Source organism: Pristiophorus japonicus, chromosome 4 (assembly GCF_044704955.1).
Source record: "Pristiophorus japonicus isolate sPriJap1 chromosome 4, sPriJap1.hap1, whole genome shotgun sequence".
NCBI lineage: Eukaryota > Metazoa > Chordata > Chondrichthyes > Pristiophoridae > Pristiophorus > Pristiophorus japonicus.
The window spans coordinates 248379615-248395377 of NC_091980.1; the positions used below are offsets into that span (position 1 = coordinate 248379615).

General features: G+C 43.9%; 1 protein-coding gene across 4 annotated transcripts in view; it reads right to left on the reverse strand.

Annotated features, from left to right (window-relative positions):
* Positions 1 to 15763, reverse strand: part of c4h14orf180 (chromosome 4 C14orf180 homolog) — a 140312-nt gene that overhangs the window by 62839 nt on the left and 61710 nt on the right. For all 4 annotated transcript variants that reach the window (XM_070879271.1, XM_070879268.1, XM_070879267.1 and 1 more), the window contains 2 exons: positions 12596 to 12682; positions 1811 to 1916 (listed from right to left, as the gene is read on the reverse strand). In XM_070879271.1, the coding sequence (XP_070735372.1) occupies positions 1811 to 1916; positions 12596 to 12682 (193 nt within the window). The remainder of the gene's footprint in view (positions 1 to 1810; positions 1917 to 12595; positions 12683 to 15763) is intronic.

Sequence of the window (15763 nt, forward strand, 5' to 3'; positions counted from 1 at the left end):
GATGTTGGAATTCCAATGAAACGTTTAACATTAGTAAAAAAGCAATGTCCTATGGTCTTTTTATCAACATTACAACAACAACTTGTGTTTATATTTAACGTAGTGAAACGACCCAAGGCGCTTCACAGGAGTGTTGAAAGACAAAATATTTGACACCGAGCCACTTAAAGAGAAATTAGGGCAAGTGACCAAAAGCTTGGTCAAAAAGGAAGGTTTTAAGGAGGGTCTTAAAGGAGGAAACAGAGGTCGAGAGACGGAGAGGCTTCGGCAGGGAATTCTAGAGCTTAAGGCCTAGGCAACAGAAGGCCACCAATGGTTGAGCAATTATAATCAGGGATGCTCAAGAGTGCAGAATTAGAGGAGCACAGATATCTCGGGGGCAGGTTGTGGGGCTGGAGGAGATTACAGAGATAGGGAGGGGCGAGGCCATGGAGGGATCTGAAAACAAGGATGAGAATTTTGAAACCGAGGCGTTGTGCAACAGGGAGCCAATGTAGGTCGGCGAGCACAGGGGTGAGGGGTGAATGGGACTTGGTGCGAGTTAGGACACGGGCAACCGAGTTTTGGATGACCTGAAATTTACGTAGGGTAGAATGTGGGAGGCCAACCAGGAGTGCACTGGAATAGTCAAGGCTAGAGGTAACAAAGGATGAGGTTTCAGCAGAGGATGACGTGAGGCAAGGGCGATATTACAGAGGTGGAACTAGAAGGTCTTAGTTATGCCACTGATATGTGATAGGAAGCTCATTTCAGGGTCAATTATGATCCCAAGGTTGCGAACAGTATGGTTCAGCCTCAGACAGATGTTAGGGAGAGGGATGGAATCAGTGGCTAGGGAACAGAGTTTGTGGAGGGGACCGAAAACAATGGCTTCGGACTTCCCAATATTTATTTGGAGAAAATTTCTGCTCAACCAGAACCGGATGTCGGACAAGCAGTCTGACAATGTCGAGACTGTGGAGGGATCAAGCGAAGTGATGATGAGGTAGAGCTGGGTGTTGTCAGCGTACGTGAGGAAACTGACACTGTGTTTTCGGATGACCTCGCCAAGGGGCAACATGTAGATGAGAAATAAGAGAAGGTCAAGAATAGATCCTTGGGGGACACCAGAAGTACAATGCGGGAGCAGAAAGAGAAGCCGTTGCAGGTGATTCTCTGGCTACGATTAGATAGATAAGAATGGAACCAGGTGAGTGCAGTCCCACCCAGCTGGACGATGGTGGAGAGGCATTGGAGAAGGATGGAGTGGGCAGCCGTATCAAAGGCTGCAGACAAGTCAAGAATGACGAGGAGGGATAGCTTACCTTTGTCACAGTCACTAAGGATGTAATTTGTGACTTTAATCGGAGCCATTTCAGTACTGTGGCAGGGGCAGAAACCTGATTGAAGGGATTCAAACATGGAGTTGCGGGAAAGATGGGCACGGATTAAACTGGGATCCTAATATAACTGTTAACAATAAAGTTTTAAAAAATGGCTGCAAGTCCAAGCAGAGTGAGGCTCGCTCTCTGAGGTCCTCTTACGCTGGTTGTGAAAACACACATTCCACTTACGATTGACAACCTCAAACTAGAGTTACACTATGTTTTTTTACATCAACTCTCACACTGTCACATCAATGCAGAAACAGTAGTTTAACTAACCTACACAAGTTTGATTAGTTATTTATACTTGCAAGGTCAGCAATATAATAACTGGATCAGATTAGCAGATATTGGTCTGACTGAATCTTAATAAAAGATATCTCCTCATTGCTGATAACAACCACAAGTTTAAAACAGTAAGGCACATGTTGCTCTTTTAGCCCTACCTGTTGTCCCTGATGCAGAGCTTGGTCAGCTTCTTATAATCTATGGCAAGTTGGGCCTGCATTGAAGACTTTTCGCTGGAGTTCCAACTTCCTCTTTCTTCTGTAGCTATTACAAAACACCATCAAACCAAGATGTCATTAAGCCCTGTTCTCAGCAAGTCGGAAAAAAAGATGCCATAGATTGGCATATTGCCACTTTAGATAAACACTAAGGGCTCAGCTAAAACCGGCAGTAAACGGCACTGTACTTCACAAATAATAATGCAGTCTTTGCTGTTTGCAATTCAGTTTGATTGTACAATATTTTAAACAGTTGGAGGAAAAAACTGAAAAGTATTCCATAGCTTAACTGCTACACAAAAGGTTTGTATTGGTGGGCAGCATTAAACAAGTGCTAAACTTCATGATCGAACAGGACGAACCGTTAAGGAAATGCAGTCTTGTTTTGTTTATTTTCCAAACTGCGAGAGTATTGGGCTATAAGCAATCAAAGGAATTTAGTAAATGTATCATTACACGGAACTTTAAACCCTACAGCCTGGATTGTAACTCCCGATGAAAGTCGTGCAGGTGGGGACTGAGGAGGACAGCAAGTTGACCCACCCTCTGCAATACAAGGACAGAGTGATTTTAACTTCCGGGCCTCATCTGTCTTGGCTCCATCAGTCTCCTACCCGAACACGGCAGGAAGTGCTAGCTGGGCAGTGAGCAGGCAAAATTTTGGGCACCGCTGACGGGGATCTGAAGGCCCTGTCCCAGTCAGTCAGTTAATTGCTTACAAGGAGGACTGAGAGGGCATCGTAGTTGAGGGGAGGGGAAGGGAATCCCGGGGCAGGGAAGCCTCCAGCTCCTCCTGGCCCACAAGGAAACAGAAAAATATTTAAAATGACTTGCCATTGCGGGTCGCTTCTGACTCAGGATGGCCAGGTTGGCCTGGTGGGGAAGCTATTGTGGCTCATCCACACAGGCCTCGGGTTAAAATTGCAGTTCGGCCTCGATGAACGAATCGGAGGTGATTCTCCATATTTAAAGAAGGACCATCCCTGACTTCCGATGGGTGTCCTACTCACCTGCTCAGAAATAGGTTAGAATTGCAACTTACAGGCAGCAGGACTGGAGGGGTGGGTCGCTGTGGCTATTTTAACTGTTTCAGGTTATTTTAAGGGTTGAAATCGGCTCGTACATTTCAGCAAAGGACTACTTGAAAAGTTAGTTTCCTTTTATAGAGCACGTAGGAAGCATGAGAACACTATGGAAGCCGGGTCATTCCAGAAGTTCTACAACTGGTGAAATGCCTGTATTACAAGTATAAATCCTGCAGTTTTAATAGAACTCTTTTACTTGCACTATTGGGCATGGGGAAGACCTTTCCTCCAAACTGTTCTCTTGCTAATAATAAGGGAAGCAGAGAAACTATGCCACACATTGCAAAGTGGCCTGCAAAAGGAGAGGTGAGGAAGTAAAGTGGGGAGCATAAGAGAGTAATTTATAGTGCCTAAAATAAGGGTTTAAAGAATTTTTATTTTTAAATAAAAAAATAGTATATTTCACAATGACATAACATTTATCCTTGGATTGTCTTTGGTGTCTTTTAATGCCCTCATTAAAGTTTTCCTTGAAGACCTGTCTCTCTTAAAAGCTTGGGCTTGTACTTGAATTTGGATTGTGCAGCCTGACCATGCATAATGTACCTAAATTATCAAGATGTTTCAATACTGTTCAGTCAGTTCTACTGATTAGATCTTTAAAGCTCCTAGCACTTTCTACCCAGTAGCATTTGTCCAAACTTTTTGAAAAGCAAGGTGAGAAATGCAAAAGTTTTACGATGGGAAAATTGATATGCAGTGTTTCTTTCCAAAAAAAAGAGGCCGTGTGTGTCTGTGTGAGTGAGACAGAAAAAGTCAGCTCTCCTGACACCTGATCTAGCTTCTCTTTTGTGTTGACAGACCCAAACAGGGAAGAGGAAGAGCGAGAGACAAGAGACAAAAGACATTATAATTTTTAATCTGACATTATACCTGGTCAATGTATGCAACCGTCCCCTTCTCACTGCAACCTGTCCAGCCCACAGTGCATGGTTCCCTCCCTATACCCGCTTGCTTCCTCCCTATACCTTTTGTCTAATGCTTTTACGGGGCCATACTTTGATATAGTCTTCTGAGCTTGCTTCCATTCTCCCCTCCCTTTTTCACCCATCAACTGCACCTTCGTCCTTGCTTCCACCTACCACTCCTCACCCGTTCTGCTCTACCGCCTCCACCTCCATTCACAAGAACGCAAGATAAGAAATAGGAACAGGAGTAGGTCATTCGGCCCCCAAGCTTGCTCTGCCATTCAATAGAATCATGGCTGATCTTTGATCTCAACTTTACTTAATTTCCTTAGAGTCCAAAAATCTATCGATCTCAGCCTGGAATATAGGAATATAGGCACATGAGTAGGCCATTCAGCCCCTCGAGCCTGTACCACCATTCAATGAGATCATGGCTGATTTATGACTTAACTCCATATACCTCATTTGGTCCATATCCCATTATACCTCACCTCTGGTTAACAAAAAGCTATCAATCTCAGATTTAAAATTAACAATTGATCGAGCATCAATTGCAGTTTGCAGAAGAGAGTTCCAAACTCCTAATTTCACTCCTGCAAGGTCTGTCTCTAATTTTTAGATTATGCCCCCTAAGTCCTAGAATCTCCTAACAGTGGAAATGGTTTCTCTCTATCTACCTTATCTGTTCCCCTTAATATCTTGAAAACTTCGATCAGACCACCCCTTAACCTTCTAAATTCTAGGAAATACAACACTAATTTGTGTAATCTCTCCTTGTAGCTTAACCCTTGAAATCCAGGCATCATTTTGGTAAACCTACGCTGCACTCCCTCCAAGGCTAATACATTATTTCTAAGGTGTGGTTCCTAAACTGCTCACACTACTCCATATGTAGTCTAAACTGGGTTTTGTGTAGCTGCAGCATAACTTCCACCATTTTGTATTCTAGTCCTCTAGATACAAAGACCAGAATTCCATTTGCCTTTGTGATTATTTTCTGTACCTGGACCCCCAAGTCTTTTTGGGCATCCACTGTTTTTAGCTTTTCACCATTTAGAAGACACCCTGTTCTATCCTTTTTAGGTTCAAAGTGGATGACCTCACACTTGCTTACATTGAAATCCATTTGCCACAGTTATACCCATTCACTTAATCCATCAATATCCCTTTGTAATTTTATGCTTTCATCTACACGGTCTACAATGCACCTATCTTTGTGTCATCAGCAAATTTGGATATATGACTTTCTATACCATCATCTAAGTCATTAATAAAGACTGAGAATAGTTGAGGCCCCAACACAGATCCCTGCAGGACACCATTAGCCACATCCTGCCAATTTTAAGTACCTACCAATTATCCCTACTCTGTCTCCTGCCACTCAGCCAATTTCCTAGCCAGATCAATAATTTGCCCTCAATTCTACCTTATGTGGGATTTTATCGAATGCCTTCTGGAAGTTCATATAAATAACATCCATAGACATGCCCCTGTCCATTTCTTTAGTCACTTCTTCAAAAAAACTCAATCAGATTTATCAGGCATGACCTACCTTTCATAAATCCATTCTGGTTCTCTCTGATCAACTGAAAATTTGAGGTGTTCAGTCACCCTATCCTTAATTATAGACTCGAGCATTTTCCCAACAACAGATGTTAGGCTAACTGGTCTATAATTCCCGTGTTTCCCTCTCTCACCATTCTTAAATAACAGAGAGGCATGCACAATTTTCCAATCTAAAGGAACTGTTCCTGAATCTAGAGAACTTTGGAAGATTAGCTAGGACATCTGCAATGTGTTCACCTACTTCCTTTAAAACCCTGGGATGAAAACCATTTGGTCTTGGGGATTTGTCACTCTTCAGTGCCATTATTTTCTTCATTACTGTTATTTTCCTTACGATAAATTTTATTGAATCCCTGTCCCCAATTCAATATTAGTTTCCTTGGGATTTCCGGCACGCTATCCCCTTCCACTGTATATACTGACGCAAAGTAATTATTCAACATGTCTGCCATTTCTTTATCATTGACAATATCTATGCTTTCAGATTTTAAGTGACCAATATTGTTCCTGACTGCTCAATTTTCCTAATGTAATTGGAAAAATTCTTCATACTGATTTTGATATCCTTTGCAAGTTTCTTTTCATACCCCTCCCCCAGCCTCTTCATTGAATTGCTGCTGTTACAAATGCTATCGGTTTTCTGCAAGGGATATTTCCATTCTCCACTGTGTCCCACATCAATCAGAATCCATCCTTCTTTCTCAAGTTCGTTCGCTTGCTCCCCCCGCCCCCAGCCTCTCCGTTGAATTGCTGCCACTCTGCGGCCCCCGATGCTGGCCAGTTCTCTCTCTCCCGCCCCTAACCCAGGCCGAGTGGCCTCCCGGTGCATTCCCCCGCCCTAGCCCAGGCAGAGTGGCCTCCTCCCTCCCGGTCCCAGCACCTAACAGCACCCCTCTCTCCCCTCCCACACCCCTCCCCCCATTCTTTCTCCCCCTTCTCTCTCTCTCCTACCTCTCTCTCTCCCCCCTTCTCTCTCTCTCTGCCCCCCCCTTCTCTCCCTCTAACACCCCCCCCACTCTCTCTCTCTCTCTCTCATCTTTCCTGCTGCTGCTGTCCGGGCATCTGCTGCACTTACCTGCGCTGATTTCCTTACCTGCGCCGATTTCTTTAACTCTCCGCAAGGGTTTTCTCGAGTGGCCACATACGTTGGCCTAAGTAGAAATGGACCAGGCTCAATTTTGGCCAGGAATTGCTCCAGTTTTTTTGGAGTAACTTGGTTTTTCTGGCATAACTTAAAAATCCCCATTTTCCCCAATCAATTTGCACCAGTGTAACTGAGTTAGTTATGATTTTTTTAGGTTCGTTTTTTTTCTCAAAAGGGGTCTTTACCAGCCACTTACGCCAGTTCTGCCCATTTAGGCAACTTTGGCCAGCTAATAGTTACTCCATTTATACTTAGGCCAGCATATGTGGCCACTTCAGAAAACCCTTGCGGAGAGTTAAAGAAATCAGCGCAAGTAGGTACATCGGAGGCCATTCGGCCTGGGATAGGGGCGGGAAGTGGAGAGGACCTGCACCTAAACCACCAAGCCTGACAAACCACCAAACCTTGCAAACAAAAACTCCTAAGAATTCAATAAAGAATAACAAATTGAAGTAAGTCCTACCTTCATCTTCAAACTCGGCCCGGGAAGGCAGCGGGCTGGCTGGTGCGGGAGGCCATTCGGCCTGGGATTGGGGCGAGCAGGAGAACTGATAGAAATCACCTGCAGGAAGAAGCACTATCAGTTCTGCTCGCCCCTAACCCTGGCCGAGTGGCCTCCCGGTGCGATCGATCGCTTCGAAATCACCGGCAGGCAGGAGCACTATCAGTTTTCCTGCCCGCCCCTAGCCCTGGCCTGGTGTGATCGATCCCTTCGTGCTCCTGCCTGCCGATGATTTCTAAGAGATCGATCGCACCGCGAGGCCACTCGCCTGCCTGCCACCCAGATGTTTCACATCCACCAACCACTATACCTGGGAGTCCAATTCTAAATGTTGATCACGCACTGTATATCTCGCTAAGATCACCACCAAGTTGAAAAGCCTGTTTCTCAAGGGTTTCCTCACAACTCAGACCCCTGACACTAAAGATCAACCTCATAACTCTTCTCTGCCCGCCCCTAGCCCAACAAAGGAGGCAGAATAAATGCAGAGAACTTTACCTGAGGGAGCCCAGCAACATAGGGAGGAAGAACATCCCCACGCTCTGAAACTGAGAGACCTACTGTTGTTGCAGACTCGCAGCGCTACTGCTCATGCGCGGACATCACTAGCGGATTCCACCGCACATGTGCAGATGTCCTGGCACAGTTTTCGGCGCAGAACGCTGGCTCCACCCTCGACTCGGCTGGCCTCGCTGCGCAACTACAACGAAGAGGCCGGGCAGCGGCCAAAGTGGCAACAACATTTTTCGCCGCACCTCGGAATATAGATAAGTGGCGCAACTCCGGTAAGTGCGCCGAAAAACGGGCTCGGCCAAAATTGCGGCCGGAGTAACTATTAGCTGGCCAAAGTTGCCTAAATGGGCAGAATTGGCGTAGGTGGCTGGTAACACCCCCTTTTGAGCAAAAAAAAACTTACCCAAAAAAAATGTAACTAAATCAGTTACGCTGATGTAAATTGATTGGGGAAACTGGGGATTTTTAAGTTAGGTCAGAAAAAGCAGCCTACTCAAAAAAAAATGGAGCAAATACTGGGGAAAATTGAGCCCTATGTCCCTTGTTCTAGACTCTCCAAGCAGGAGAAACAGCCTGTCTGCATCTAACCTGTCAAGCCCTCTCAGAATCTTATATATTTCAATGAGATCACCTCTCATTCTTCTAAATTCCAGAAAGCATAGGCCCATTCTATTCAATCTCTCCTCATTGGACAACTCACTCATCCCAGGAATCAACCTCGTGAATCTTCGTTGCACCCACTTCAAAGCAAGCATATCCTTCCTTAGTTAGAGACCAAAACTGCACACAGTACTCCAGGTGTGGTCTTACCAAAATATTTTCCCAACCACTAATGTCAGGCTAACTGATCTGTATTTCCCTATTTTCTCTTTCCCTCCTTTCTTGAATCGTGATGTTACATTTGCTACCTTCCAATCCATCGTTCGAGAATCTAGGGAATTTTGAAGATCACAACCAATGCATCCACTGTCTCTGCAGTCACCTATTTTAGAATCCTAGGATATAGACCAACAGATCCAGGGGTCGGCTTTTAGTCCCATTAATTTCTCCAGTACTGTTTCTTTACTAATATTAATTACTTTAAGTTCCTCACTTATTCGACCCTTAGTTCCAGACTATTTGTTTTTTTTATGTTTTCTACTGTGAAGACAGATACAAAATATTTGTTTAACGTCGTTGCCATTTCTTTATTCCCTATTATAACTTCTTCAGTCTCAGCCTCTAAATCATAGAATGGTTACAGCACGGAAGGAGGCCATTCGGTCCATCGAGCCCATGCCAGCTCTCTGCTAGAGCACTTGAGCTAGTCCCACACACCCTACTCTTTTCCTGTAGCTCTGAAAATCTTTTTTTTCAGGTATCTATCTAACTCCCTTTTGAAAGCAGTGATCAAGTATGCCTCCACCACCCTTTCAGGCAGTGCATTCCAGATCCTAACCACTCGCTGCGTAAAAAAGTATTTTCTTTTGTCGCCTTTGGTTCTTTTGCCAATCCCCTTAAATCTGGTTCTCGGCCCTGAACAGTTTCTCTCTATCTACTCTGTCCAGACCCCTCATGATTTTGAACACCTCCATCAAATCTCCTCTCAATCTTCTCTGCTCTAAGGGGAACAACCCCAGCTTCTCCAGTCTCTCCATGTAAATCCCTCATCCCTGGAATCAATGTGTGTAACAAGAGGCAGTAGATTCATAACCCACACAGTTGTGTAACTAACAGTACCATCCATTCCCTGCAGACTGGCGATTTACAGTTAGGAGTGGGGCTGATGACTGATGCCTGGCTACTCATTGGCACCTAACAATTACAAGTGCAGTACCATTTGAATTCAATCCAAACAGAAACCCATTAACTATAAATAAATCCAACAGCTTTCACATAAAATATAGGAGCAGGAGGTAGCCCACGTAAAGGACCCACATTTACTTTTGCTATTCTATTCCTTTTTACATACTTGTTGAAGCTTTTGCAATCTGTTTTTATAGTTTTTGCTAGTTTACTCTCGTATTTTCTTTTCTCCCTCTTTATCAAATTTTTGGTCATCCTTTGTTGGTTTCTAAAACTCTCCCAATCCTTAGGCTTACTACTCTTCTTGGTAACATTATAAGCCTCTTCTTTTAATCTAATACTATACTTAACCTGTCTAGTTAGCCACAAATGTATCACTTTTTCCATGGAGTTCTTATCTCTCAATGGAATGTACATTCATTGAGAAATATGAAATATTTCTTTGTTTGCCATTGCTTATCTACTGACATACCTTTTAATCGAATTTCCCAATCTACCTTAGCTAACTCACACATCACATCTAATTGGCTTTAAGTTTAATACTCTAGTTTCAGACTGAAGAATATCACTCTCGAACTCAATGTGAAATTCTATCATATTATGATCACTCTTTCAGAGAGGATCCCTTACTATGCGATTACTAATTAACCCTATCTCATTAATAGCCTCTTTCCTGGTTGATTCCACAATGTATTGTTCCAGGAAACCGTCTCGAATGCATTCCATGAACTTGTCCTTCAAACTACTTTTGCCAATTTGATTTTTCCAGTCTTTATGAAGATTAAAGTCCCAGTCGATTATTGCATTACCTTTGTTACATGCTCCTGTTATTTCTTGATTCGTACTCTGTTCAACAGTATAGTTACCATTAGGGGGCCTAGAAACTAATCTCACAAGCGTTTTCTGCCTTTGTTATTTCTTATCTCTACCCATACTAATTCTACTTTCTGATCTTCCAAGCCAAGATCCTGCCTCACTTCTAACCTTATGTCATCCTTTATTATCAGGGCTACCGCCCGTTTCCATTTTGTCTGTCTTTTCATAACGTCTAGTACCATGGAATATTTAGTTACCAACCTTGGTCACCATGCAACCATGTTTCTGTAATGGCCATTTATATCCATTTGTGCCATTAATTTGACTATCTTGTTACAAATGCTTCATGCATTCAGATGCAGTGCCTTTAATTTGAACTTTTCCATGAGTTGACCTTATTCACTATTATGATTAAACTCCGTCCTTTCCTGTCACACTCTGCTTACTACTTACAGTGCTCTACCTTCCCTTTCAGCTCATTGCAATCTTTAACTCCATTTTATTATCTCCTCCTGACCTTTAATCTATCCGATCTTTCCACCCACATTTCTAATCCCACTCTACCTATCCCCGCCATTCAATCCACCTTCTTACTCTCTACCCCATTTTTCCCTCCATGTTATTTAGCTTCACCCAATTCATGTCCGGACCGGGGTCAAGCAGGGCTGCGTCATTGCCCCAACCCTCTTCTCAATCTTCCTCGCTGCCATGCTCCACCTCACAGTTGATAAGCTCCCCGCTGGAGTGGAATTAAACTACAGAACCAGTGGGAAGCTGTTCAACCTTCGCCGTCTCCAGGCCAGGTCCAAGACCACTCCAACCTCTGTCATTGAGCTACAGTACGTGGACGATGCCTGCGTCTGTGCACACACAGAGGTTGAACTCCAGGACATAGTTGATGTATTTACCGAGGCGGATGAAAGCATGGGCCTTACGCTAAACATTAGCAAGATAAAGGTCCTCCACCAGCCTGTCCTCGCCGCACAGCACTGCCCCCCAGACATCAAGATCCATGGCATGACCCTGGATAACGTGAACCACTTCCCCTATCTCGGGAGCCTCCTATCAACAAGAGCAGGCATTGACGAGATCCAACACCGTCTCCAATGCGCCAGTGTAGCCTTCGGCCGCCTGAGGAAAAGAATGTTTGAAGACCAGTCCCTCAAAACTGTCACCAAGCTCATGGTCTACAAGGCCGTAGTAATACCCACCCTCCTGTATGGCTTAGAAATGTGGACCATGTACAACAGACACCTCAAGTCGCTGGAGAAATACCACCAGCGATGTCTCCGCAAGATCCTGCATATCCCCTGGGAGAACAGACGCACAAATATTAGTGTCCTCGCCCAGGCCAACATCCCCAGCACTGAAGCACTGACCACACTTGATCAGCTCTGCTGGGCAGGCCACATCGTTCGCATTCCAGACACGAGACTCCCAAAGCAAGCGCTCTACTCGGAACTCGTCCACGGCAAACAAGCCAAAGGTGGGCAGGGGAAACATTATAAGGACACCCTCAAAGCCTCCCTGATAAAGTGCGACATCCCCACTGACACCTGGGAGTCCCTGGTCATAGACCGCCCTAAGTGGAGGAAGTGCATTTGGGAGGGTGCTGAGCTTCTTGAGTATTGTCGCCAAGAGCATGCAGAAATCCCTGCCCACCCTTTCCTTCAACGACTATCTGTTCCACCTGTGACAGAGACTGTGGTTCTCGTATTGGACTGTACAGCCACCTAAGAACTCATGCTAAGAGTGGAAGCAAGTCTTCCTCGATTCCAAGGGACTGCCTATGATGATGATGATGATAATAGCTTCTTCAACCCCTAGTTTACTCAGCCCTGGTCCAATTTATCTCGAACCCCGCTTGACCTGTGGAGTCCAATGTCTCAATTCCCTTGTGCAATGCCATGGGAGATGAACTAGTGAATGCAGTATCCACTGCATGCATATATTAACCTTTTTTCTTCTGTCAGACTTTTATAATGAAAAATCTGTATGCCATCATTTCACAATGGAAAGCTCTATTTTGAAAGCAGTTAATCTATGCAAAGTTTCTGAGGTTACCAGGAGAGAATCAGAGACACAGAAAAACTAACCATAAATGGTTAGCTAATTTTCAATTAATCACAATTAACTTTTGCATCACAAGTAATAAATGTTCACTTCAAGCCATAATTGGAAATCTAAGTGGAATGATCATAAAAAGGGTGATAAAATATAAAACTACACCAGTTACAAATTCCGATACACTCAAATAGTAAAAATATCACAACTGAGTAACATTAGAATTTTTTTTTAAAACTAAAGATTAAAATACATTTATGTAACCAAAATGCATTTCTTCCAGAATATAAGTTATAAATTCAGAATGTCCTACACAAGATAAGGGCAAAATAAAAGACTTACTTGATTCCTCCTTCATTGCAGTGTGATTGATCAAAGCTGCTTCATAGTACTTTTTTTCAGCCTGAACAAACTGCAGAGCTCGGTTATCTGTTTATTTAAGGGTGAAGTTATTTAACCCTGATGTTACTTGTCACAAACGTACAAAAAATAATCTCATGCCAACAAGTTCTACTTAATAACTTAGTAATAATAGATTAATGATAATTTTCAGTGCACACATGCATAGGTACTTTACAGATTCAAGTCATGTATAATTTTGGTCTCTTAAATATATTAACTTTGCAAAACTACATGTGTTTCCAAGAAAACAATTTTCCAGGGCTCCACTTTCCTTCCTCCAGTTATCTTTAGCTTTTTCAAAAATTGGTTCATGGGATGTGGGCATCGCTGGCAAGGTCAGCATTTATTGCCCATCCCTAATTGCCCTTGAGAAAGTGGTGGTGAGCCACCTTCTTGAACCGCTGCAGTCCGTGATACTGCTTTGTAACGGTTTGGTACCAGAGTGGCTTGCTAGGCCATTTCAGAGAGTAGCTATGAGTCAACCACATTTCTGTGGGTCTGGAGTCACATAGAGGCCCGACCAGGTAAGGGCGGCAGATTTCTCTCCCTAATGGACATTAGTGAACCAGATGGGTTTTTAACAATAATCATGGTCACATGGTCACCATTATTAACTTTTTATTGCAGATTTATTTAATTAACAGAATTTAAATTTCCTAGCTGTCGTGGTGGGATTTGAACTCATGTCTCCAGATCATTAGTCCAGGCCTCTGGATTACTAGTCCAGTAAAATAACCACTATGCTACCGTACCCTTCATGAAGCGAGGTGAGGGGGTGGGGGGGCAGTGGGAGGGGGAAGAGAAAGAGGGGGGGGGGGGGGCGGAAGAGAGTGAAAAAGAGAGTCTGAGAGAGAGAACACACATAATCAAGGGTGATAGGAGTGCAAGCATGAATAAAAAGAGAAAACTATGTTTATGTAGCACCCGACCACATTCTCACGATATCGCAAATATCCAAAGAATTAATTTTGAAGTGCAATAAAATGCAAGTTTCCACAAAGGTAATTAATGAAATAACCAGTCAATCTGTTTGGTGGTGCTGGCGAGAGAGGACTATTTGTCAGGCCAGAGGGAGAACTCCCCTGCCCTTATTCAAATAATGCCATGGGATCTTTCATATAGACTTGAACAGGTAGATTTGAGTTAACATTTCCTTTAAAAGACGCCATCTCTGGCACTGCAGCACCACCTCAGTACTGCAGTGAAGTGTCAGCCTAGATTTTGTACTCAGATGCTAACCACAGGAAAGAGATAACAAAGTATCAACTACTTTCAAAATTGTATCCCATATACTAAACGCTTTTATCTAGCTTTTTCGCGATTCAAATTCTTTAATAGTATAGTAGTAGTATTAGGCAGTCCCTCCTATCGAGGATGACCTGCTTCCAGATGAAAAAGGGAAAAAGGAAAAAGGGTGTTTCAATGAGAGACCTGATATTCCAGGTCCCAAACTACATATTGAAGGGTAGAAGATGCCTGCGCATGGATTATTTTAACGTGGGGTGGCCGTTGCACACCAGTCACCATACGGGCTTGACAGAATTAGGTCTTGGTGCAGTGGCAAAGGTTAACCAAGACGACTGGAAACCAAGCTCTGCTGCACGGATCTGGCACGCACACATACTCCTACTGTCCATAGATCTCAGTGTGGGCTGGCCCGTGCTGCCCCTGGGCCTTCATCTCTTCCAGGCCTCGAACTCTCGCTTCTCCTGGACCCCAATCACGTTGTTCCTGGGACCTGATCTCTCGATGCTCCTCCGCCCCGTATATCTGAGTTATATTTGCAGACACAATGTTGAGTTGGCCCTATTAGTCATTTTTATATGCTTGTAAAATTCACAGGCTGCCAATATGGCCTCAATCCTCTCTCTCTAAATGATGCAAGTTCCTTGGGATATTTTTGAAAATGTTTTCTTTACATTAAAGGCACTATAGAAACATAGATAATAGGTGCAGGAGCAGGCCATTCGGCCCTTCGAGCCTGCACCGCCATTCAATAAAATCATGGCTGATCATTCAACCTCAGTACCCCTTTCCTGCTTTCTCTCCATACCCCTTGATCCCTTTGGTCATAAGGGCCATATATGATCCCTTTTGAATATATCTAACGAACTGACCTCAACAACCTTCTGCGGTAGAGAATTCCACAGGTTAGCCACTCTCTGAGTAAAGAAGTTTCTCCTCATCTCAGTCCTAAATGGATTACCCCTTATTCTTAGACTGTGACCCCTGGTTCTGGAACACCCCAGCAACGGGAACATTCTTCCTGCCTCTAACCTGTCCAATCCCGTCAGAATTTTATATGTTTCTATGAGATCCCCTCTCATTCTTCTAAACTCCAATGGATGCAAGCCCAGTTGATCCAGTCTTTCCTCATATGTCAGTCCTGCCATCCCGGGAATCAATCAGGTCAACCTTTGCTGTACTCCCTCAATAGCAAGAATGTCCTTCCTCAGATTAGAAGATCAAAACTGAACACAATATTCCAGGTTTGTCCTCACCAAGGCTCTGTACAACTGCAGAAAGACCTCCCTGCTCCGATACTCAAATCCTCTAGCTATGAAGGCCAACATGCCATTTGCCTTCTTCACCGCCTGCTGCACCTGCGTGCCAAACTTCAATGACTGATGTACCATGACACTCAGGTCTCGTTGCACCTCCCCTTTTCCTAATTTGTCACCATTCAGATAATATTCTGTCTTCCTGTTTCTGCCACCAAAGTGAATAACCTCACATTTACCCACATTATACTGCATCTGCCATGCACTTGCCCACTCATCTAACCTGTCCCAGTCACCCTGCAGCCTCTTAGCAGACTCCTCACAGCTCACACCGCCACCCAGCTTAGTGTCATCTGCAAACTTGGAGATATTACACTAAATTCCTTCATCTAAATCATTGATGTATATTGTAAATAGCTGGGGTCCCAGCACTGAACCCTGCGGCATTCTACTGGTCACTGTCTGTCATTCTGAAAAGGACCAGTTTATTCCGACTCTCTGCTTCCTGTCTGCCAACCAGTTTTCTATCCACATCAATACATTACCCCCAATAGCAATGCTACCCCACCTCCTTTTCCTTTTATTCTATCTTTCCTGAATGTTGAAT